The sequence below is a fragment of the Dendrobates tinctorius genome, unplaced genomic scaffold (genome assembly GCF_039654945.1).
Source record: "Dendrobates tinctorius isolate UK_male_01 unplaced genomic scaffold, ASM3965494v1 ptg000257l, whole genome shotgun sequence".
NCBI lineage: Eukaryota > Metazoa > Chordata > Amphibia > Anura > Dendrobatidae > Dendrobates > Dendrobates tinctorius.
Window position 1 is genome coordinate 1,672,627 of NW_027361924.1, and position 26,136 is coordinate 1,698,762.

The 26,136-nt window shown below is 45.4% G+C and overlaps 1 protein-coding gene across 1 annotated transcript in view; it reads left to right on the forward strand.

Moving 5' to 3' along the window:
• The window catches only part of LOC141069246 (uncharacterized), a 40,205-nt gene extending 15,045 nt beyond the window's left edge, over positions 1 to 25,160 (forward strand). Inside the window, exons 22-39 of the mRNA XM_073558700.1 lie at positions 1,711 to 1,864; positions 2,010 to 2,222; positions 2,307 to 2,468; positions 2,701 to 2,847; positions 3,034 to 3,083; positions 3,218 to 3,338; positions 5,884 to 5,969; positions 6,326 to 6,455; positions 6,838 to 7,028; positions 7,211 to 7,301; positions 7,556 to 7,667; positions 21,618 to 21,802; positions 22,041 to 22,187; positions 22,970 to 23,103; positions 23,197 to 23,330; positions 23,421 to 23,515; positions 23,799 to 23,976; positions 24,960 to 25,160. Of these exons, the coding sequence (XP_073414801.1) occupies positions 1,711 to 1,864; positions 2,010 to 2,222; positions 2,307 to 2,468; positions 2,701 to 2,847; positions 3,034 to 3,083; positions 3,218 to 3,338; positions 5,884 to 5,969; positions 6,326 to 6,455; positions 6,838 to 7,028; positions 7,211 to 7,301; positions 7,556 to 7,667; positions 21,618 to 21,802; positions 22,041 to 22,187; positions 22,970 to 23,103; positions 23,197 to 23,330; positions 23,421 to 23,515; positions 23,799 to 23,976; positions 24,960 to 25,033 (2,404 nt within the window). The 3' untranslated portion in view covers positions 25,034 to 25,160. The remainder of the gene's footprint in view (positions 1 to 1,710; positions 1,865 to 2,009; positions 2,223 to 2,306; positions 2,469 to 2,700; positions 2,848 to 3,033; positions 3,084 to 3,217; positions 3,339 to 5,883; positions 5,970 to 6,325; positions 6,456 to 6,837; positions 7,029 to 7,210; positions 7,302 to 7,555; positions 7,668 to 21,617; positions 21,803 to 22,040; positions 22,188 to 22,969; positions 23,104 to 23,196; positions 23,331 to 23,420; positions 23,516 to 23,798; positions 23,977 to 24,959) is intronic.
• The last annotated feature ends 976 nt before the right edge of the window (positions 25,161 to 26,136 follow it).

Sequence of the window (26,136 nt, forward strand, 5' to 3'; positions counted from 1 at the left end):
GTGTCTTGCGAAAGTATTCGGCCCCCTGGAACTTTTCAACCTTTTCCCACATATCATGCTTCAAACATAAAGATACCAAATGTAAATTTCTGGTGAAGAATCAACAACAAGTGGGACACAATTGTGAAGGTGAACGAAATTTATTGGTTATTTTAAATTTTTGTGGAAATTCAAAAACTGAAAAGATTGTTCATCCCCTGTAACTTAATACTTTGATGCGCCCCCTTTTGCTGCGATTACAGCTGCAGTCGCTTGGGGTGTCTCTATCAGTTTTGTACATTGAGAGACTAAAATTCTTGCCCATTCTTCCTTGGCAAACAGCTCGAGCTCAGTGAGGTTGGATGGAGATTGTTTGTGAACAGCAGTTTTCAGCTCTTTCCACAGATTCTCGATTGGATTCAGGTCTGGACTGTGACTTGGCCATTTTAGCACCTGGATACGTTTATCTGTGAACCATTCCATTGTAGATTTTGCTTTATGTTTGGGAACATTGTCTTGTTGGAAGACAAATCTCCGTCCCAGTCTCAGGTCTTTTACAGACTCCAACAGGTTTTCTTCAAGAATGGTCCTGTATTTGGCTAAATCCATCTTCCCATCAATTTTAACCATCTTCCCTGCTGAAGAAAAGCAGGCCCAAACCATGATGCTGCCACCACCATGTTTGACAGTGGGGATGGTGTGTTCAGGGTGATGAGCTGTGTTGCCTTTACGCCAAACATATCGTTTGGCATTGTTGCCAAAAAGTTTGATTTTGGTTTCATCTGACCAGAGCACCGTCTTCCACGTTTGGTGTGTCTCCCAGGTGGCTTGTTGGAAACTTTAAATGACATTTTTTATGGATATCTTTGAGAAATGGCTTTCTTCTTGCCACTCTTCCATAAAGGCCAGATTTGTGCAGTGTACGACTGATTGTTGTCCTATGGACAGACTGTCCCACCTCAGCTGTAGGTCTCTGCAGTTCATCCAGAGTGATCATGGGCCTCTTGGCTGCATCTCTGATCAGTCTTCTCCTTGTTTGAGATGAAAGTTTAGAGGGACGGCCGGGTCTTGGTAGATTTGCAGTGGTATGATACTCCTTCCATTTCAATATGATCGCTTGCGCAGTGCTCCATGGGATGCTTAAAGTTTTGGAAATCATTTTGTATCCAAATCTGGCTTTAAACTTCTCCATAACAGTATCAAGGACCTGCCTGTTGTGTTCCTTGGTCTTCATGATGCTCTCTGTGCTTCAAACAGAACCCTGAGACTATCACAGAGCAGGTGCATTTCTACGGAAACTTGACTACACACAGGTGGATTATATTTATCATCATTAGTCATTTAGGACAACATTGGATCATTCAGAGATCCACAATGAACTTCTGGAGTGAGTTTGCTGCACTGAACGTAAAGGGGCTGAATAATATTGCACGCCCCACTTTTCAGTTTTTGCATTTCCACAAACATTTAAAATAACCAATGAATTTCGTTCAACTTCACAATTGTGTCCCACTTGTTGTTTCTTCACCAAAAATTTACATTTGGTATCTTTACGTTTGAAGCATGATATGTGGGAAAAGGTTTGAAAGTTCCAAGGGGCAGAATACTTTCGCAAGGCACTGTACAATAGGAAATTCTTCATCACGGAATATTAGGAATTAAAGGTGGAGATTCACGTTAAGGAAACGATAAAGGTAATTGGTAATTAAGCTTCTGTCCTATTATTTCTAGCCTCCCAGATGTATTCCTCTGTTTCCTGACGCCGTCGGCTCTGGTTAATCTGACAGCGGCAGACACATTGGAGATAACCAAAAAGATCAATCAGCAATGCTACAATAATACTGGAGGACGGATCCCTGCTGCCCCCACCCCCGAGGATGTGCAGGTAATGGCAAACACAAGTAGAGAATGATGTTCTTCTTTAGATATGGATCACTCCTTACTCAGTGTTACCCCCTATGTCTATGTAAAGTAAATGTAATCTATAAAACATGAATTTATTTTACAATTTTGCACGTATTTGTCCACAGGTGGCGATCTCACTGGTCAGCAGACTAGACAATTTCTCAGCTGACACTCTTACCAATCTGGGACAGTCGGCCGTGGGTCTGTCCATGGGACAAATTGACAAGATCAGTGACGGCAATTTAAAATCCAGCCTGTCCTCCCTGAGTAGCGTCACCGGCTGGAACGTCGGGCAGGCCCGTTCGATAATGGAAAAGCTCCTGAACTCCAATTACCAGGTAATTTATCAGTGAATTCTAGATCTCAAACATTGCATCCTCTGCTTCTTACCAAATGTAACCCAGACCTCTCGGCCCCATCAGATTGAGGACTTGAGCAGTCTAGGGAGCTTGGTAACCGGACTACAGAGTAAGAAACTGCAAGAACTGAACTCATCGGCTGTATTAAATGCTGTGAAAGATGCACAATTTGCAAGCAAACTCACCGGCGCCCCTCCGGCTTTGCAGAATGCATTTGTCATGAAGGTAAGAATGCCCATACTGTATGTATGGAGGAATCAGCCGACAAACTTTTATTGTTAATGAGATGACTCTGCTCATTCTGCCATAGGTTGTACAGCAAAGCAGACAAGAGAGCTGCAAAAAAAAACCAGAAGATGTCTGCTCATCATGTGCCTTTTATTGGCCAGACAGAATAGTCATTTGGACCTCCGTTTTGGCGAGCTTCTCTAATTTTAGGTTCTCCGTATTTCTTTAGATTATATCAGCCAACTCAACTACATCCAGTGTTGTCAAAAATGTCCCTGCCAGCCTGGCGAGCTTTATTCCCAAGTCTTTCTTGCTCTTCAAATCAGAGAAGCCATCTCTAGAAGACGTCAATGGCAAGTCGTGGAGTCCAGACCAGGTATGATCAAGTTGGTGGCCCACATGTGGATAGAAATGTGCCCTTTATAACAATGCTGTTATTTTATATGGATTTAATATGGCAGAGAGACCTTTATGGCACCTTAAATACCATGCACCCAAGTAACTGCTGCCACAGCACCCCTTATTGGTACCCTGAAGTCACTGAAACCTCTATTTCTTTCAGGCTTCCATGTTTTTTGACGACATTGCAAACAGCACCACTGATTACTCACTGTAAGTGCATTATAAATCTAAACTAAAAAACAAAAACTAAAGGGGAAAAGACCTAAACTCACGGAACACAATGGACACATATTAGGGACGTGATGTACATATAGCTGGCATTAACCTGGTATCCCTCTGTTTAGGCTTTCCTCATCAGTCCTGCAAGGCTTTACCTGCTCAACCCCAGCTAAAATTTCCAACAGCCAAGTTAAACTGCTGGGGAAGGCGATGAAGACCAATAACACCAACCTGAGTGAAGATCAGGTGAGAAACAAGACCCCAAAGTTACTACATCATTTCCCCAATGGAAACTATACACACATTAGTGAGACGTGACACATTATATCCTCTAGCACAACTCACCACATCCTCTACACGAGAAGCACAACTCGCCACATCCTCTACATGAGAAGGACAACCCGCCACATGCTCTACACGAGGAGCACACAACTCACCACAGTCTCTACACGAGGAGCAAAACCCGCGACATCCTCTACACGAGCAGCACAACTCGCCACGTCCTCTACACGAGTAGCACAACTCGCCACATCCTGTACACGAGAAGCACAACTCGCCACATCCTCTACACGAGGAGCACAACTCACCACAGCCTCTACACGAGGAGCACAACTCGCCACATCCTCTACACGAGGAGCATAACTCGCCACAGCCTCTACACGAGGAGCACAACTCGCCACATCCTCTACACGAGGAGCACAACTCGCCACATCCTCTACACGAGGAGCACAACTCGCCACATCCTCTACACGAGGAGCACAACTCGCCACATCCTCTACACGAGGAGCACAACTCGCCACATCCTCTACACGAGGAGCACAACTCGCCACAGCCTCTACACGAGGAGCACAACTCGCCACAGCCTCTACACGAGGAGCACAACTCGCCACAGCCTCTACACGAGGAGCACAACTCGCCACAGCCTCTACACGAGAAGCACAACTCGCCACATCCTCTACACGAGAAGCACAACTCGCCACATCCTCTACACGAGAAGCACAACTCGCCACATCCTCTACACGAGGAGCACAACTCGCCACAGCCTCTACACGAGGAGCACAACTCGCCACATCCTCTACACGAGGAGCATAACTCGCCACAGCCTCTACACGAGGAGCACAACTCGCCACAGCCTCTACACGAGGAGCACAACTCGCCACATCTTCTACACGAGGAGCACAACTCGCCACAGCCTCTACACGAGGAGCACAACTCGCCACAGCCTCTATATGAGCACAACTCGCCACATCCTCTATATGAGGAGCACAACCCGCCACATCCTCTCCATGAGGAGCACGACCCGCCACATCTTCTACACGAGGAGCACAACTCGCCACATCCTCTACACGAGGAGCACAACTAGCCACATCCTCTACACGGGGAGCACAACTCGCCACAACCTCTACACGAGGAGCACAACTCGCCACAACCTCTACACGAGGAGCACAACTCGCCACAGCCTCTACACGAGGAGCACAACTCGCCACATCCTCTACACGAGGAGCACAACTCGCAACATCCTCTACACGAGGAGCACAACTCGCAACATCCTCTACACGAGGAGCACAACTCGCCACAGCCTCTACACGAGCACAACTTGCCACATCCTCTACACGAGGAGCATAACTCGCCACAGCCTCTACACGAGGAGCACAACTCGCCACATCCTCTACACGAGGAGCATAACTCGCCACAGCCTCTACACGAGGAGCACAACTCGACACATCCTCTACACGAGGAGCACAACTCGCCACATCCTCTACACGAGGAGCACAACTCGCCACAGCCTCTACATGAGCAGAACTCGCCACAGCCTCTACACGAGGAGCACAACTCGCCACATCCTCTCTGTGAGGAGCATGACCCGCCACATCCTCTCCATGAGGAGCACGACCCGCCACATCTTCTACACGAGGAGCACAACTCGCCACATCCTCTACACGAGGAGCATAACTCGCCACAGCCTCTACATGAGGAGCACAACTCGCCACATCCTCTACACGAGGAGCACAACTCGCCACAGCCTCTACATGAGGAGCAGAGTTCGCCACAGCCTCTACACGAGGAGCACAACTCGCCACATCCTCTCCATGAGGAGCACAACCCGCCACATCTTCTACACGAGGAGCACAACCCGCCACATCCTCTCCATGAGGAGCACAACCCGCCACATCCTCTACACGAGGAGCACAACCCGCCACATCCTCTACACGAGGAGCACAACCCGCCACATCCTCTACACGAGGAGCACAACCCGCCACATCCTCTACACGAGGAGCACAACTCGCCACATCCTCTACACGAGGAGCATAACTCGCCACAGCCTCTACATGAGGAGCACAACTCGCCACATCCTCTACACGAGGAGCACAACTCGCCACATCCTCTACACGAGGAGCACAACTCGCCACAGCCTCTACATGAGGAGCAGAACTCGCCACAGCCTCTACACGAGGAGCACAACTCGCCACATCCTCTCCATGAGGAGCACAACCCGCCACATCTTCTACACGAGGAGCACAACCAGCCACATCCTCTACACGAGGAGCACAACCAGCCACATCCTCTACACGAGGAGCACAACCCGCCACATCCTCTACACGAGGAGCACAACTCGCCACATCCTCTACACGAGGAGCACAACCAGCCACATCCTCTACACGAGGAGCACAACCCGCCACATTGTCTACACGAGGAGCACAACTCGCCACATTGTCTACACGAGGAGCACAATTTACCACATTGTCTACACGAGGAGTACAACTCATTATATCCTCTCATTTGTTCCTAGTTGAACTGTCTTAGCAGGCAAATAACCAAAGGTGGCTACACAGCAGAGCTGGACTCATATCCCAGGGAAGTGTTCCTATTCCTAAAGTAAGTTCTTCCAGTGTAATAGAATGCAGCCATAGAAAAAATGCTAAAACATCGAGAATAGAACATAAATGGAGATATTTATATATAATGACCTGTAACGACCACACGGCTACTTCAACACCGTCGGAGCTACTGCAACCCACGACCTCTCTCCTTTCCCACCATCCTGTAGAATGTAAGCCCGCAAGGGCAGGGTCCTCTCTCCCCTCTGTATCAGTCTGTAATTGTTAGTTTGTTTACTGTAAGTAATATTTGTATTCTGATGTAACCCCTTCTCATGTACAGCACCATGGAATTAATGGTGCTATATAAATAAATAATAATAATAATATAGATTTATATTTTTGTCATTGCAGTTCAGCAAATTATTCCTCTATTGGAAACTGTACTGAATTCTACACCAAAGTTGGCAAAGCAAACATCAATGTCTTATCAAATGATGCCAAGTTGCGTAGTAGTCTCCTGACCAAAGCATTGTCCTGCATGGTAAGAGTCCGATTTCTCAAATTTTCAGCTTCAAGTTATTTTTATTCTGTGCTGATTAATTTCCTAATATATCTTTATAGTGGATGACACTCTGATTTGATGATACAGAGCTCTAAATTCTTTGCACAGACATTGAGAGCTATGTGATTGATGAGATTTTGGTTCCTGTAGTTACCACTAGAGGGAGCTCACTGCACACTGAGCTTACTTTGCATACAGTATGCGGTTAGCTCATATTCTCCCCCTAGTGGTGGCATTCAGAATCACATTTTTCCCTTTATAGTATATCTATGTAGAATTTTTAAAAATCTGTTTAAATAAATTTTGTTTTATGGTGCAGACGCTTTGCACAATGATTCCATGTTTTTTTCCTTTTTTATAGAAAATATCAGGACCCTCTCTGACGGACAGTGATATCACAGTGCTGGGTAACCTTACCTGTGAGATGAATGCGTCGTACATTGCAGGTTCCCCTCCCGGTGTACTGAATCAGTTATCTCAGTGTCAGTCCTTCTCTGCCGAGCAGCAGACGGCTATCCAGACCCTACTCAGCAAAGATAACTCAGTATTCGGGTAAGTCAGAGGATCACCTTGTGGCTGCCGTTACAACCAAAGTCTTAATTTGTCTTTGTAGCTCCATTTTTCTGATACAGAGCTCCAAATCCTCTGCATAGACACTTTGACTTGACTGCTATGAAGATGCATGGGGCTATATCTTCGAATATTTACAAAGTGTAAAATATTCTCTTTTATAGGGCCTCCTCCACATGGACAAAAGACACCTTAAAATCACTTGGAGGAATCAGTGGGTTTTTAACCAAAGACATGCTGACAAATATCTCCAGTGTAAGTATCCTGCAACAAATATATATATATATATATATATATATATATATATATATATATATATATATATATATATATATATATATATTACATACACACTGGACATTTTCAGCCGGATCAGATTGGAAACTGAATTTCCCAACATTCGGCAATAATGCCCCATTACAGCTCCCATGTGGGTTGTGTCTCAAATTTCCTAAGTGGGTGAATTAGTGAGTTCTGTTCAAGACGTCTTACATTGTCCGTTTTCACAGGTGTCCTTTAAGGCCTGGATGAAAGAAGCTATACAGGCCTCAACCTTAACCAAAAGTCAGTTTGCCGCCATTGTTACAAATCTTTTGTCTACCAGAGCTCGGAGAGCAGCAGGTGAGTGTGATACCTGCCAAACGTCTAGTGAATACCTGACTTTCTTACTTTGCAATGTAAGAACTATTAAGTTGAAAGGAGGGAAGAAAATGTTAAAAAAAAGTAAAAAAAAAATAAAATAAAAAAAAAAAGAGTAATAGAAAGCAATGGAAAGAGGGAAGGAAAAAGAATGAAAGTTGAAGGTTAAAAGATTAGGGGAAAGTCTAAAGAAAAGGCAATGCTGAAAGGGTTAGGGAAAAAAGTAATGGAAAAGAAAAGGATAAAGAAAAGACTTTTCGAAAAAGGAAATGCTAAAGCAAAAAAGAGAACGTTGAAAAGAAACCAGGGGAAGAGTCTTGAGGAGATCATTTGCATATTCCCAGTGCCTTCTGGGATAAGTGAAGAGTCTCCGCGAGCTCAACGATCACTGGGTTTTGGTGGTTGCAGCTGAAAAGAGGAAATCGGAAAACCAGGGGAAGAGTCTTGAGGAGATCATTTGCATATTCCCAGTGCCTTCTGGGATAAGTGAAGAGTCTCCGCGAGCTCAACGATCACTGGGTTTTGGTGGTTGCAGCTGAAAAGAGGAAATCGGAAAACCAGGGGAAGAGTCTTGAGGAGATCATTTGCATATTCCCAGTGCCTTCTGGGATAAGTGAAGAGTCTCCGCGAGCTCAACGATCACTGGGTTTGGGTGGTTGCAGCTGAAAAGAGGAAATCGGAAAACCAGGGGAAGAGTCTTGAGGAGATCATTTGCATATTCCCAGTGCCTTCTGGGATAAGTGAAGAGTCTCCGCGAGCTCAACGATCACTGGGTTTTGGTGGTTGCAGCTGAAAAGAGGAAATCGGAAAAACCGCGCGCCGACAGAAATTTGGCTCATCTTTCATCGTTTTTAAGAAATCTCAAGATGGAAGAGGCCAGGAGCCATTTGGTGAGCTGCATTTCTTGCTACATGTTCACAGATTTACCAGTGGAAAAGCCAAACTTCACATGCCACAAATGCAAGCTTGTGTCCCTGTTGGAGGAAAAGTTGCAAAATCTCGAAGAGAGGTTGGCTACGTTGAAGATCATTAAGGAAGGTGAAGAGTTCTTGGACAGAGCAGAATTATCTCTTCATGTTACAGAAAGAGAAGAAATTCGAAGTGCACCTGAAGAAACAGAGGAATGGAGACATGTGACCCAGAGAAGCAGGAGGATCAGGAGGCAGTCAGCTCCCATACTGCTCAGGAACCAGTACCAGGCTCTCACGCAGGAAAACGATGAAGAAATACATCAGGATAAGACTTTGCCAACAAACAGCAACCTTGTACGCCTTCAGAGTCCTCCTGGATGGAGAAAGAAAAATGTTGTGAAGAAGAAACGGAGAGTGGTGGTCATGGGGGATTCCCTGCTGAGAGGAACAGAGGCCGCTATCTGCAGACCGGATATAACTTCAAGAGAAATGTGCTGTCTTCCAGGTGCAAAAATTAAAGATGTGTCTGACAGGATATCAGGACTCTTCAGACCTACAGATGACTACCCATTCCTGCTACTACATGTGGGGACAAATGACACCGCAAGAAACGACCTGGAAATCATCTGCAGAGACTTTGAAGACTTAGGCAAGAAAGTGAAAGAACTGGGAGCGCAGGTGGTCTTCTCTTCCATCCTCCCAGTGGATGGCCATGGAACAAGGAGGTGGAATAAGATTCTGCAGGTGAACAACTGGCTACGTCGATGGTGCCGTCAGCAACGATTTGGATTTCTGGATCACGGAGTGAACTACTTATACGATGGACTACTTGCTAGAGATGGGGTGCACCTTACGAAGACTGGAAAGCATGTATTTGGAAGTCGCCTTGCTACACTTGTAAGGAGAGCTTTAAACTAGAACAACATGGGAAGGGAAGCAAAAGACCAGAAAAAGCCACACACCTGACAAATGCTATTGAGAACTCTGCTATTAGAAGTGGAAAGGAAGAACAAAGACGAAAGAATCTAATTAATAAAAATATTGGAGAAAGAGAAACCAATCACAAACTAAAATGTTTCTATACTAATGCACAAAGCATGGGCAACAAACAAGGAGAATTGGAACTACTAACACAGGAAAAGAAATATGATGTAATTGGAATCACTGAAACTTGGTGGGACAATACACATGATTGGAATACAAGACTAGAAGGATACAACTTATTTGCAAGAAACAGACTTGATAAACGAGGAGGGGGTGTCGCATTGTATGTTCGAAACGCGTATATCTGCACAGAGATTGAAGCTTCAGAGACTGGGAGTTCTGTGGAAACTGTTTGGGTAAGAATACAAGGACAGAACAATGGAAAGGACACCATTGTAGGCATTTACTACAGGCCGCCTGTGCAAGCTGAAGATATGGATGACCTCTTTATGCATCAGATGGCCAAGTTCTCCAAAAAATATGACATAGTTGTCATGGGAGATTTCAACTATCCAGACATTTGTTGGGAATCTCTCTCAGGCAAAACTAACAGGTCAAGGAAATTCTTATCCTCTCTTGCTGACAACTTTATCTTCCAAAAGGTAGGGGAGAAAACAAGGGGAACTGCTACCTTGGATCTAATCCTTATAAACAGGGAGGAAATGGTTGAGGAGGTAAAAGTGGCTGGGACCCTAGGAGGCAGCGACCATGCTATTTTAGAATTTTGGATAACTAGAGGTGGAAGACCTGTGAAGACTCAGACGTCAAGGTTAGATTTCAGAAAGGCAGATTTTAAGGGATTCAGAAAGAGAATTGGAGGGATCCAATGGCTGGATATCCTTAAAGACAAAAATGTCCAGGAAGGATGGGAAATCTTGAAAAATGAAATTCTCAAAGCACAGTTGTTAACAATTCCGAAAAGAGGGAAGAATAGGAAGCATTTAAGGAAACCAGGATGGATGAACACAGAACTTAAGCACATGCTAAAAAGGAAGAAAAAAATGTTTATAAAATGGAAAGAGGGAGGCATATCTAAAGAAGAATATAATGCTGTCTGCAGAACCTGCAGGGCACAAATCAGATTATCTAAAGCTGAAAATGAACTGAGGCTTGCAAGAGATGTCAAAAGCAATAATAAAGGATTTTGGGGATATGTCAAAAGTAAAAGAAAAGTCAAAGATGCTATAGGATTTTTACAGGATGAAAATGATGAAATGGTAAGACAGGATGTTGAGAAGGCTGAACTTTTAAATTCCTATTTTGCATCTGTTTTCTCTCAGAAAGGAAATGCAACATCAACTGTTATTCACTGTCCTATTAAGGGAATAGAAGAATCCAGGATATCTATAAACAGAAAGATAGTGAGGAAACACTTAGCTAACCTAAATGAATTCAAGTCTCCAGGTCCAGATGAATTACACCCCAGAGTACTGAAGGAGATAGCAGAAGAAATTTTTGAACCCCTCTCCATAATCTTTGAAAATTCTTGGAGAACAGGAGAAGTGCCAGAAGACTGGAGAAGAGCAAATGTTGTTCCTATCTTCAAAAAGGGGAAGAAGGTGGACCCAGGCAACTATAGGCCGGTGAGTCTGACTTCTATACCAGGAAAGATCTTTGAACAAATTATTAAACAACATGTATGTCAATACCTGGATAAGAATGAAGTGATTAAACAGAGTCAGCATGGGTTTCTAACTAATAAGTCATGTCAGACTAACTTAATTTCCTTCTATGACGGTATCACTGATTGGGTGGATCAAGGAAATGCTGTAGATATAGTATATCTTGACTTCAGCAAAGCATTTGACAAAGTCTCTCATACAATCCTTATTGAAAAAATGACTAAGTATGGAATGGACAAGGCAACTGTTAGGTGGATTCATAACTGGCTTAGTGATCGGACCCAAAGAGTGGTCGTAAATGGCTGCACATCCAGTTGGAAGAATGTCTCAAGTGGGGTACCACAGGGCTCTGTCCTGGGCCCTGTATTGTTCAACATCTTTATCAACGATTTAGATGAAGGAATTGAGGGTAAACTGATTAAATTTGCTGATGACACAAAGCTAGGAGGGATAGCTAATACTAGAGAAGAGAGAGAGAGGATTCAAAAAGATTTAAATAAACTGGAGAAGTGGGCAGCAACTAACAGAATGGTTTTTAACAGGGAGAAATGCAAAGTACTACATCTGGGCAATAAAAATGAAAAAAGCATATATAGAATGGGAGGAATAGGGCTAAGTGACAGCACATGTGAAAAAGACTTGGGTATACTAATAGATCACAGACTGAATATGAGTCAACAGTGTGATGCAGCAGCAAAAAAGGCAAATGCAATTCTAGGATGTATTAACAGAAGCATACAGTCTAGATCACGTGAAGTCATTATTTCCCTCTACTCCTCTTTGGTCAGACCTCATCTGGAATATTGTGTCCAGTTTTGGGCACCACATTTTAAAAAAGACATCAACAAACTGGAGCAAGTTCAGAAAAGAGCGACCAGAATGGTGACCGGTCTGCAAACCCTGTCTTATGAGGAAAGGTTGCAGGATTTGGGAATGTTTAGTTTGCAAAAGAGAAGACTGAGAGGAGACTTATTAGCTGTCTACAAATATCTAAAGGGCTGTCACTTTGTAGAAGGATCAACTTTATTCTCATTTGCACAAGGAAAGACTAGAAGCAATGGGATGAAACTGAATGGGAAGAGACACAGATTAGATATTAGAAAAAACTTTTTGACAGTTAGAGTGATCAATGAGTGGAACAGGCTGCCACGAGAAGTGGTGAGTTCTCCTTCAATGGAAGTCTTCAAACAGAGGCTGGACAGACATCTGACTGGGATGATTTAGCGAATCCTGCTTTGAGCAAGGGGTTGGACCAGATGGCCCAGGAGGTCCCTTCCAACTCTACGATTCTACGATTCAACCTTAATAAGGTCTAAAATAGAGAAGAAGGCTCAAGACTGGATAAAGGAACATTGAAAGGGAAAGTTTGAAGAGGAGAAAAGGCAAAAGGGACTGAAAAAAGAAGAAAAAAGTTGATTAAGAAGAAAAGAGTAAAGGAAGTAAATGTTTTGCAAAAGGCTAAAGAGAATGGAAATGTTTAAAAAGAAAGTGTAAAGTGTAGAAGAATGCTCGAGAGTGGATAAAAGAATGTTCGATGGGAAGAGGAAGGGGACATTTGAAGAGGAGAAAATGCTAAAGGGAAAAGGAACCGAAAAGAGAGAATAAAATGATTTAGAAGAAAAGACTAAAGGAAGGGAATGTTTCTCAAGGAAAGGCTACAGTAAAAGAGAAGGGAAAAGACTAAAATGAAGGTCTAAAGTAAAGAAAAAGGCTCAAGAGTGGATAAAGGAATGTTTAATGGGAAGAAGAGGAGAACATTTGAAGAGGATTTGCCAACCCTCGACCCAACCGCTATGTCCAGCTATCGCCCAATATCATTGCTTCCATTCGCTTCCAAACTCCTGGAACAGCACGTCCACGCTGAACTTTCCTCCCACCTATCATCTAACTTGCTCTTTGACGATCTACAATCTGGTTTCCGCCCCCATCACTCCACTGAGACAGCCCTGACCAAAATTACTAACGACCTACTTACAGCCAAATCAAATGGACAATACTGTATACTCCTGCTTCTAGACCTGGCCTCTGCATTTGACACAGTTGACCACTGCCTCCTACTACAGATCCTCTCCTCCTTCGGCATCAAAGGCCTTGCACTATCCTGGATCTCCTCATACCTTTCCAACCGCACATTCAGCGTCTCCCACTCCACCTCCTCATCCCACCCTCTCTCTGTTGGAGTCCCCCAAGGCACTGTTTTAGGATCCCTACTCTTCTCAATCTATACACTTGGTCTGGGGCAATTCATAAAGTCCCACGGATTCCACTACCACCTTTATGCTGATGACACTCAGATCTACCTCTCTGGCCCAGACGTCACCTCTCTGCTCTCCAGAATCCCAGAGTGTATATCAGCCATATCCTCCTTCTTCTCCTCTCGCTTTCTCAAACTCAGTGTAGACAAATCTGAACTCATCATCTTTCCTCCATCTCACAGATCTTCCTTAACCGACCTAGCTATAACAATTAATGACATCACACTTTCCCCAGTACCAGAAGTCCGCTGCCTCGGAGTAACCTTTGACTCTGTCCTGTCCTTCAAACCGCACATCCAAGCTCTTTCTACCTCCTGTCGCCTCCAGCTCAAAAATACAGAATCCGTCCTTTCCTCAACCCTCAATCTACTAAAATGCTTGTGCATGCCCTCATCATCTCCCGCCTCGACTACTGCAACATCCTTTTCTGTGGTCTCCCTGCTAACACCCTCGCACCTCTCCAGTCCATCCTTAACTCTGCCGCCCGACTAATTCATCTCTCTCCTCGCTACTCCTCCGCTTCTCCCCTCTGCAAATCTCTTCACTGGCTCCCATTCCCTCAGCGTATCCAGTTCAAAAAACTAATACTGACCTACATGGCCATCTATAACCTGTCTCCCCCATATGTCTCTGAAATAATCTCCCGATATCTTCCCTCACGTAATCTCCGGTCCTCCCAAGACCTCCTTCTCTCCTCCACACTTATTCGCTCCTCACCCAACCGCCTCCAAGACTTCTCCCAAATAGCCCCTATTCTCTGGAATTCTTTGCCCCAACAAGTCCGACTATCAACCACATTTGGATCCTTCAGATGGAACCTGAAAACCCACCTCTTCAAGAAAGCCTACAGCCTGCAATGACCCCGCTACCTCCTTCTCTCTCACCACTACCGGTGATATCACCTCAACCAACACCGGAACTGCTGCAACCCACCAACCTACTGTCTCCTTCCCCACCATCCTGTAGCATGTAAGCCCGAAAGGGCAGGGTCCTCTCCCCTCTGTATCTGTCTGTCATTGTTAGTTTGTTTACTGTAAGTGATATCTGTAATTTGTATGTAACCCCTTCTCATGTACAGCACCATGGAATCAATGGTGCTATATAAATAAATAATAATAATTTGAAGAGGAGAAAATGCTAAAGGGGAACAGAAAGGCTAAAGGAACCAGAGAGGGGAGGCTAATGTCACAGAGACTAGAAAACTAAAGGAAGGGAATTTTGAAAGGGAAAACACACAGCCAAAGAATAGGGCAGCCCAAAGAAAGTGAAAAAAAAAAAATTGGAAAGTTTTAAGCATTAAGAAGGGAGGGTCTACAGTTAATAGGAAAGGGGAAAGAGGAAAGGAGAGCCTCAGGGAAAACATGATGATGGGTCTAAAGAAAATAACCTGTTTAAAGGAAGTAATGGCAAAGATAAAGAAAATGAGAAGGAGATGTTCAAGGAAAGGAGAAAGCAAAGTCGAAATGTAAAGTCGAGCCTTAAATCTAAAGAGAAGTGGAAGGGAAAATAAAGTATTAAGTTACGTACCGGTAACGGTATTTTTCGGAAGCCCATGACAGCACCACGAGAGAGGGGATCCGCCCTTCGGGAACAGGAAACCTACAGATACAAAAAGGGCGGCACCTCTCCCACGCATCAGTTGGATTACAGAGCTTGAGAGGCTACCATGGTTAGTACACCGTATATACACAATCTATACAACCTATCTATCCTATTTACAATTCTTTAAACCATCTCCCACATAAGGTGAACTCGCAAAAACAATCCTCTAAAGGGGTGCACCCTTCTACGTGAACAAGGGAGGGAACTAAGGGTGCTGTCATGGGCTTCCGAAAAATACCGTTACTGGTACGTAACTTAATACTTTATTCGGACTCCCATGACAGCACCACGAGAGAATTACAGAGATGTAAACTAATTTAGGGAGGGACTACAGCCTGCAGCACCCTTAGCCCGAAGGTGAGATCTGAGGAGGCACCCATGTCTAACCGATAGTGGTTAAAAAAGGTAGAAGGAAATGACCAGGTGGCCGCCTTACATATATGGTCAATTGATACTCCCGATCTCCCTGCCCAGGATGATGCCATGGCACGGGTGGAATGCGCCCTCAGGTTCTGTGGAGCCGGACCGCCACCTGCTGTGTAGGCAAGAGAGATAGCCTCCCTAATCCAACTTGCTAACGTGCGCTTTGACACTCTATACCCTTTCCTGGGACCTTGGAAGGATAAAAATAATGCGTTCTCCTTCCTCCAAGGATCTGTGGCTGCTAAATATTTAAGTAGGCATCTCTTAACATCTAGAGTCTGAAGTCTTAGTTCTTCCTTCCTTCTTCCCTAATCCAACCAATCCTAAAGAACAATCTCGTGTCCTATGAAAATGAGATGCTACCTTGGGAAGGTATGCCGGGTCTGGCCTTAGGATTACTCTATCCTGTAAGAATTCTGTGTATGGAGGTAATCTGGAAAGTACCTGTATGTCGCCTATTCTACGTGCAGATGTTATTGCTACCAAAAAGGCTGTCTTAAGTGATATCATCTTTAGTGAAGCAGAATCCAGAGGTTCAAACGGTTTCTCTGTCATGGCTGTCAGGACTAAATTTAAGTCCCATACACCTATCTTTGAGCATGGGTCTTGATCTGGTAACTGCCTTAATGAATCTCGCTACCCAATGGTTACTGGCAATGTCGCATGCAAATAGGGCCCCTAAAGCTGAAACTTGCACTTTCAATGTGCTAGTGGAAAGGCCCAACTCGAGACCCCTCTGGAGGAATTCTAGGATCTGTTTTACAGGTATTCCATCCCTGATATTAAACTCACAGGTGGACAGGAATCGCTTCCAGGTTCTAGCATATATACCTGTGGTGGTTTGTTTCCTACTTTTTAGGAGTGTATTGATTACATTTTCTGAGAACCCTCTATCCCTCAATAGTGTCCTCTCAAACACCATGCCGTCAAACGGAGTCCCGCTACTTGTGGGTGGTTGACTGGCCCCTGGTAGAGGAGATCTGCAAGGTTCGGCAGTACCCAAGGATCGCCTACTGACATGGTCCTCAACCATGCAAACCAGGTCCTTCTGGGCCAGAAGGGGGCAATCAATATGACTCTTGCCCCGTCTTCCCTGATCTTCCTCACTACCAGAGGTAGAAGGTTCAAAGGCGGAAAGGTGTAAGCCAGCGAAAAGTCCATTAGGAGGGTGTCCACTGCCAGTGGATTTTCCCTGGGATTTAGGGAACAAAGTTTTTTCCTTCCTGTTTTCCTTGGTGGCAAAGAGGTCCACCTCCGGTCGACCCCATTTGCGGACAATCTGATTGTAGATGTCTGAGTTTAAGGCCCATTCTCCCCCGAGGCTAAATTTCCGACATTGAGCCACCACCTAAGAGATGTAATAGTTGAGGGGCTTAGCAATACCTGACCCTGCAAGAAGCCCTCTAAGGTTCTGCTATTAACCAGGACGTCATTCTGAAGGGCCCTAGTGTGGAATTGTGCCCACTTGATCGCTGGGATACATGAGGTTAGGGAGCCTAACAGGGACATGGCCTGCCTGAGGGTCATGGAGGGTCTATCGATTGCCCGAAGAATCTGCTGCTGTATCTGCTGTAATTTATCTATGGGTAACAGACACTGCTGGGTTTCTGAATTTAACAGCAAGCCTAGAAACTTCTGGACCTTTAAGGGCCGAAATCGGGACTTTTCGTAATTTATAATCCATCCGAGGTTCTCTAATCTGGACTTAGCTTTTTTTAATCTGAGATAGACAATGGTCCACTGAATTTCCCACAATCAAAAAATCATCCAAGTATGGGACAACTAAGATGTCAACTTCCCGTAAATGAGCCATAACCTCGGCCACTATTTTTGTAAATACCCGGGGCGCTGCTGAGAGACCAAAGGGAAGGGCTCTATATTGATAATGACGGATTATACCGTCTATCCACTCTCAGGAACTGCTGGAAATCTGCGTGGATGGGCACATGATAGTATGCGTCTTTTAAATCCACTACCGCCATAAAACACCCTTCAAACAGCATCTTTATTGTAGAACTAATGGATTCCATTTTAAAGGTGCGTTTAACCAAAAATTCATTAAGGAAACGTAAATTAATAATCGTTCTGAATGTTTTATCCGGCTTTTGGATTAGGAATAAGGGAGAGTAGAATCCTCTTCCTCTCTCAGACTCTGGAACCTCTATCAGAACGTTTTTTTAGACACAGGTTCAAGACCTCTGCTTCTAAAGCCGCTTGTTCGAAGGGTGAAGACCTTAAGGCTAAGTGCACACGTACCGGAACTCTCGCGGAAATTACAGCGAGAATTCCGGAATTCCATTCCGCGGGAAAATCGCATTTTAAATTCCCGCGATTTTCCCGCGGAAAAACTAGCATTTTGCAAGCGTATTTAGCTTGCAAAATGCTAGCGTTTTCCAAGCGATCTGTAGCATCGCTTGGAGAACTGATTCACAGGTTGGTCACACTCGTCAAACATAGTGTTTGACGAGTGTGACCAACTTTTTACTACTGAGGCTGCCTATGCAGCATCAGTAGTAAAAGATAGAATGCAAAAAAAAATAAAAAATGTTGTTATTCTCACCTTCCGGCGTCCCACGCATCCGTTCCCAGTAATCCTTTGCGAAAATGCCCGCGATGACGTCCGTTCTCGCGGTAATTCGCGATGACGTCGCGCGAATGACCGCAAGACTTCGCGATCCCGCAAGACTGGACGTCATCGCGGGCATTTTCGCAAAGGATTACTGGGACCGGGATCGTGGAGAGAGGCGGGAAGGCTGCGCGGGACGCCGGAAGGTAAAAATAACAATATTTTTTATTTTAAATTCTATTTTTTACAGGGATATGGTACCCAAAGCCCGGAGGACAGTCTCCTCTTCTCCGGACCGTGGGTACCATCTGCAATTGTTCTGCTTACTTTCCGCATGGTGTGCACAACCACATGAGGGAAGTAAGCGGAACAGTGCATTCCTATGGGTGCGGGATCGCCGCGATTCCGCAAATTAATGAGCATGCTGCGTTTTTTACCGCGAAGCGATTCCGCCGCGGTAAAAACCGCAGCATTAGCACAGCATTGCGGAATCCCATAGGAATGCATGGGATGCTTATTTTTCGCGTTTTCGCGGCAAAATCGCGCGGTTAAAACCGCCGCGGAAACGCGAAAAAAACGCCACGTGTGAACTCAGCCTAAGGGTGTTGGTTTAAAGGTATCCCGTGGGACTTGAGTGAACTCCAACCTGAGTCCGGTGGATATCACATTCCGCACCCAGTCACTATTGGTGACCTGTAGCCATGCTGGGAGGAAGGATGACAGTCTACCCCCCACGGGAATTGCTAGTCATTGGTTTTGTCTTTTACGCTCTCTCGACGAGCGTCTGAACATGAAGCCCGTACCTCTTCTCCTTCTATCCTCCCATCTGGGACGGTCTCTATTAGGTGAAGGGTTACGTCTTCTCCCTTGACCGAGTCTCCTCCTATTAAACGGACGACGGTAAGATGCGGACCAAAGGTTTGGGAATTTCTTTTTATCATCCCCGGCCTTCTCCAGTAATTCGTCCAGGACTGCGCCGAATAAATATTCCCCCTCACACGGGATAGTACAGAGTTTCGCCCTGGACTGAATATCTCCCGGCCAGCACTTCAGCCACAGGGCTCTCCGAGCCACATTAGAGAGTCCTGCTGCCCTGGCGGCCATTCTGACTGCATCAGCCGAGGCATCCGCTAGGAAGGCTGCGCCATCCTGGATTATTGGAAGGCCCCCAGGATTGCCTGTCTAGATGTTCCCTGTTTTAACTGCGACTCTAACTGGTCCAACCAGACCATCATGGACCTGGCCGTGCAAGTCGATGCTACTGCTGGTCTTAAGGAACCGGCTGCCATCTCCCCTGTATTTTTAAGGAAGGTATCTGCCTTCCTGTCTAGAGGATCTTTAAGGGACCCCATGTCCTCAAAGGGTAGCGAGGATTTTTTCGATGCTTTCGCAATAGCTGCATCTAATTTGGGGGCCTTGTCCCAAGTATTCATTGCTGTGTCGTCAAAGGGATATCTCCGCTTGAGGGCTGGTGGTAGCGACCCTCTTTTATCTGGCTTTTTCCACTCTCTGCGGATGAGATTCTGGATCTTTTCGTTTAGTGGGAAGACCCTACGCTTCCTCTGCTCCAGCCCCCCGAACATCACATCCTGCATGGATAATTGAGGCTTCGGCTCCACCACCTCCATTGTTCCTCTGACCGCTTTTACCAATTTGTCTACTCGGTCGAGCGGCAGGCAAAACCGACCAGAGTTCTCTTCTTCTGAGGAGGACGAGGGAGATGAAATATGGGAGCCCTTACTTCTCCTCCACTCTGTCGAGGAATCCGACTCCACCGGGTCCTCACCCCTTACACTCTCTGGTTGGGACAGGGATCTTAGGGTTTCCTTCATCTCTGACCTTACTATATCCCTTAAACACGCCGCTACTGCGGGCGATTCCTCCGCCACTGTCTGCTGGATACAGGGGGGACATAACTTTTTTGGGCATGAATCTGGTAACGGGCATGCACAGAGTGCACATCCCCTGTGTCTGGTTTTACTCGTAGCTTTCTTCCCCTAGAATAAAACACAGAAGGAGGCCCCGTCACTGAGTGAACATTCACGAAGATCACTTACCAGTGCCTCAATCAAGTACCGGAGAATGAGGGGCATTTTTCTCAGTCGATGCTCCTGTCCGCCTAGCGGAGCTCTTATGACTGGACTGGTCACTACGTCCCGGACGCTCCTTACTGTCACGGGCCTCTTTCTTCTTCTGTTTGACCTGCCTAAGGTCATCCAGGATAGTCTAATTCACCGCACACTCAGAGGGATTTATGCAAATAAGTGCTTATTTTATTATATAGAAAACATGTGGGAGCCAAGCAAGAATATATAGCACGAAGTAGAAGCGTTATAATTAACATGACGTTTCGGCTCAGTCCGAGCCTTTATCACTTTTATCGCTGAATTGAAAGTCGGATCTTTGAATAAAGAGGAATAGAACTCCCAAGAGAATAGCCCAAGAAAGATGGCTGTTGTTAGGGTGCTATACAGCGGCGCTCCCACGCCTAGCTGCAATGGCTCCCACATGTTTTGTATATAATAAAATAAGCACTTATTTGCATACATCCCTCTGAGTGTGCGGTGAATTAGACTATTATTGGTAATAGGACCTACTGGTCCGTTACACCTGCACCTCGCCATTGGACTTGAGTGCACGCTAACCTCCTGGTTAAAGTCATCCAGGGGCGGCAGTGAAGATTGTCGCTGTTGCCGTCGTTGCTGCTGCTGCTCCTGCTCGCTCTCCATTACTGGCTTGCAATAATGTGGCCAAGGCAAGGCACCCATCTAGGGTCCTGCCTATATACCCCTCCTCCTGCCACGCCACCCTCCTAATAGGGCCCCCCTCCCCAGCTGGCGCCGCTTTCGGCAGGGGAACCGGCGCTTACCGGCGTCCTCCCGATGGGCGCCGCCATCTTGGGTCTCCACGCCTGCGCAGTGGCGCCGCCGACCCGGAAGCGCCCCAAGGCTCCGCCCCCTGACGTCACCGCGACTCCGACGTGACCGGAAGTCACGCGGGACGCCCGGGCACTGCACTATGGAGCGCTCCCCGGCCCCAAAGCTCTGCAGCCGCGCCGGCCTCCCCCCCGACCACCGCGATCGCGCCGCTGGAGTTGGGAGTCCCAGGGGGTATACTCACCGGCGCGGTCTGCTTATGGAGACGGACCTCCTCCGGACGCCGCTCCCTGCTGTCTACGCCACCGCCGTGCCACCCATCCTGGGCCACCGTGGCGTCTTCCAGGAGCTCCGCACCAGGCCGAGGTAGGAGACCCCCTCGCTACCTGTACCGGCCGGCCGGCCTGGGATCCGGTCATCTGCAGGATCCCGTCCCCTCAGGAACAGGAAACCAACTGATGCGTGGGAGAGGTGCCGCCCTTTTTGTATCTGTAGGTTTCCTGTTCCCGAAGGGCGGATCCCCTCTCTCGTGGTGCTGTCATGGGAGTCCGAATAAAAAGGAAATATAAATCTAAAGGAGAAAAGTAGAATGTAAGGAGTGAGAGATAATAAAGGAAGGAATCTGTAGTGGTTACATGAACACCTACAACTCGTCTCCTTGTAAAGGTATAACCTGGGATTCTTCCGCTATAGGTTGCGCTTCTGGGAAGGAGATCACAGCGAGTAATGTGAACGACGCCCTGCTGCCGCTCAGTTACACGCCAACAGAATTGGACGCCTGTTTAGGAAACGATACCCTTACCAACTATCTATCCGTGCTGAGCAGCAAGACCTTCACCGATGCTCAGCTGACCGTCTTGAAGAACAAGCTGGACGCAGTAAGTTCCCATTATCTCCCCAAAATGCATTTAGATTGACCTTTCCATGGTCCAATTTTTAAAAAACATTGACACCTGTCCATGTAGTTGATAAGAAATTGGTATAATGAGGAGGAATTAGGGTCAAGGTGATCAACGAGGCCTCATTAGTTCAATGCATGTGGAACTTAAAGGGGTTGTCCATCTTTGGGATTTTTATTTTACTTAATGCATGTATTATTTTGTGCTTCTTCCCCAGCTCTTTTCCGCTGGTTACCCAGAATCTGTCCTAATAAACCTGGGAGAAATCAGCCGAGTGTGCGGAGACGCTGATGTGAGCAAGTGGAACATAACCTCGGTGGACACTCTCAGCAGTTTACTTTCAGTCTATCCCTCCGATACCCTGGTGAGTGAATTCACTGGGGGTAGGACTGATGATGCACCCAGCACTATTCATGCACATTACATACAGGAATGGCCCATTCGTCCCCCTACATCACACATTGTCCTCTCCTCCTCAGACATGAGCTGCATCAATGGTGTCTGGTGGTCTCTTTTCAATGCATTTTATTGATTAAAAAAATATGTTCCCGTTAAAGGGTTATTTCCAACATTAAAAATTATCATCAATTATCTAAAGAATGTAAGGAATAAGTGATAAACTTGTGGTCTGACTACTGAGACCCCTAGCGATCCAGTGTCCCGTTCTCACGATCCGGAGTCTTTTGTGTCGGACCCCCACTAATCTGCAAGTTATTACTTATAAATGGCAAATTGATATCACCGGCATTGTCATAGGGTATTTTACACCCCAGGTTCTCAGGATCGGTGGGAGTCAGAGTGGTCAGTTTGCCAACAAGCCACAAGATATCACTTATGCTTAAACTTTTACATTTTTAGGACCTTTTTTCACCTCCAGACTATAATCACATTTTCATAGCATGTTTTTTTTTTCAGGATCCAAAGCTCAAAATCCGCTGCACGGATATAATGTTATATAATGAAATTCTCTCTGCCTGCAGTCACCACTAGAGGGAGCTCAGGAACTTACTGTGTAGACATGGAGCTCAATAATAACTGTGTGCAGTGAGCTCCCTCTAGTGGCAAAACAGAATTGACTCTGAGAAGGAAAGGAATTGTATATGAAGCTTTAACCTTATTGAACTTTTCACACTTCTGTCATTTCAGGCCCAGAGTGAAATTGGAAAATATTTAAGCTCAGGAAATCAACTTACTGCCCCGGCGCTGAACGTGATCAGTAGTCGATATGTTTGCCTTTTAACCAGCGCTCAAGTGCAGTCCATGAGCAGCAGTGCAATAACGTGAGTGACCCAAAAACTTTAACCTGCAGGCTTCAAAAAAATAAAAAAAAATAAAATATATACATATACCCAATTAACATCAATCTCCTGCAGTGAAGCCAAAGCCCTAGACTTATCGGCATGCAGCCAAGCTGTGAAGGATGCCTTCTACGCTCAAGCAAAGTCGGCCTTCCAGTCCGAGAGTAGCCAAGGGTCTACCTACTTCAACCTCATAAAGTCATACCTAGGTAAGCATCAAATCTGGGCACACAATACAAGACTATGGCATTATGCGGGCGAGTGCTAGAATACCTTGTTATAAATGGTACCACTTACAGGTGGCACATCAGCTGCAGACCTGAAGACCCTGGCTGCAACGAATCCCAACATGGACATAGGAACCTTTGTGAAACTCAACCCATCTGCTATTATGGTGAGTTGATCTATGCCATACAGGTTTTGTCACTCCTCTATCTTGCCAGATGGTGGCGCTGTTGGCACTGGGGGGAACTGCGGTCAGTTCTTGCCCAATTGTAATGAATGGAGAGAGCTACACATGTGCAGCCACATCTCTGTTCCATGGTCAGAGCTTTATTTTCCTGATACAGAGTTCCAAATCCCTTGCACAGCCAAGATGAAAAGCTACCTGCCCGCAGCCACCACTAGGGGGAGCTCACTGACTAAAGCTATCACCTTGTGCCATTTTTCCCCATCAGAGTCTCACAGTCAGCAATGTGAAGAGTTTACTTGGTACCAACGTAGAAGATCTGAAGACTCAGGCAACCAACAGCGTCATCAGTAACTGGATAGCAAATCAGAAACAGACTGATCTGGATACCCTGGGTCTGGGCATCACAGGAGGAATACGGGATAACGTCACCACCAAACCACCCGGTAAGATAATTTTCACTGTTTCTTTCATGGGGACTGAATGACTGTTCGGTGCTCATTCAGGCAGGAAATTTTCCCTTGTAAATGATCCTTTATTCTGGCTTTATTATAATACAGAATTCTCAAAAGTCCCCCATTTATCACAGGACTGGGGCACACAGGTCAGAGTTTATTTATAATTGCAATAAAAGAAAAACTTTGACTGTATTTGTTAAAGCTAAACCGAGCACCTCCTCCAATTGCTGCGGCTCCACTGATTCTGGAATAGTATTTCTTTTCCTTCTGTGACCTTCCTTCCCAAAGTTATGGTAAAAAAAATGTGCAACTGTACCCTTCAACCAATCGTGTGTATACTACAGATTGTCTGTGGGCGTGGCCATGTTTTGATTGGTGGATGTCAATAGGAGAAAAAGAAAATGCCCACAGAGAAGTTCTATGGTACACGCCCAGTTCCTTGTGAAGGGAAAATTTGAGAATTTCCAGGGGTCATAACTTTGGAACGGAGCACAGAAAAAAAAAGGAAAAACTTTTCCAGAATCAGTGGAGGAGCAGTAATTAGAAGAAGCACTCAGTTTAAATGAAGCAAATCCAGTGAATGTCCCCTTTAATATTTTTAAGGCATTCCCAGGTAAAAACAGGTTGGGGAAGACCTACATGAATGAATGGAAAGGGGACATTGAATTTCAGGAGAATACACCCACTATCAAAAAGGGCGCCATTATTTACACAACCTCCATATGTCCTGCCCCGCCAGAGTAGAAAACTGGCATTCCTGGAAAATGCCTTAGGGGGTCTAAATCTGATAAAAAAAATTGTTGGAACCTGCACAATTCAAATGGTTCAGTTCTCTTTTTGCATAGCATGCTGGGAGTTGTAGTTTATCAACAGCCGATGTGCCGACGCTGCCTTTTAGGATAAGAATACAAATATCAGGCCGATTCCATGTTCTAATGTGTTTCTTTTTTTTTTTTACCCCCCCCATACAGCTGCATCGGCCTCTACCTTCACTCCCGGCCTCTCACTCTTCTTGGGTATTTTTGGGGCATTTCTCCTTTTCTAAGATCTGATGAAGAAGACTATTTCCTGACTGAGGATACAACGTAAAAAAAAAAAAATTCTGTTGCTGCTCTTTATAGTAAAAGATTAGGAAAACATGGTTGTTTTTTTTTTTAAAAACCATTGCCACACCTCTGTGTGGTGGTGTCTGGTATTGCAACGTAAGCTCCAGTGAATTTAATCGAGCTGGGCTGCAATATCATACACAACCAGATGGCGGCGCTTTTTTGGAGTAAAACAGTCATATTTTTCTAATTTTGGGAAACTTTCCCATCATTAGCAGTGAAGACAGCAAATGACACCTACAAGATGGGGAATCGCTACTTTTGAATATAATCGTTCATTTTCTATTGCTAAACCTATTGTAAAGTTTAATTTCACATTTAAAGTTAACATAATTAGTTGACTCTGTTTTATCACTGTGTGACACAATGCCCTGATGCATTACATAGTGGGTTACTCATTCAAAGGGCTGGCATGTAATACTTCATACGCCCTGTAGTGGCCACTGCAGAGAATATGTACAGTTAGATGCCAGAGTAACAGCGATCAGAAGTGATCATTGAGGATTAGAATATTAGGACCTACTTCCCGTAATTGTTAGGCCAGGTTAACACACAGACCGAGTACGGACTGCAATATTGGGACCAGCCGTGCGTCTCCTGACCCAAACTCAACAGTCTTGTATATGCCTATGATTTTATTAGCGTTGGTCAGGTGACCTGCAGCTGGTCAGGATATCGCGGTCCATACTTGGAACTGCTGTAGCAATCAGATTTTTGTAGAAGGAACTTAAATTATAGGCAGTGTTGATACTCCCGTATCATGACAGCTGTATATGTGCGTCACCCGACTCATTTTAGTTAGCGTGTATTAAAAAAATATATATATTACTTTCTTAATTTATTCATAAACATTTCAGACAGGAAGTCAGGTGTGCGCAGTAAAAGCACTCCCCTCGTAGTCTAAAAACGTCACTTGTACCGTTTGATAAAACTGGACTTATTGGATATAAGAGAAACTGGAGTAGAACAGTAAGGCTGAGTTCACACGTGGCGTTTTTTTCGCGTTTCCGCGGTGGTTTTAACCACGCGATTTTGCCTCGAA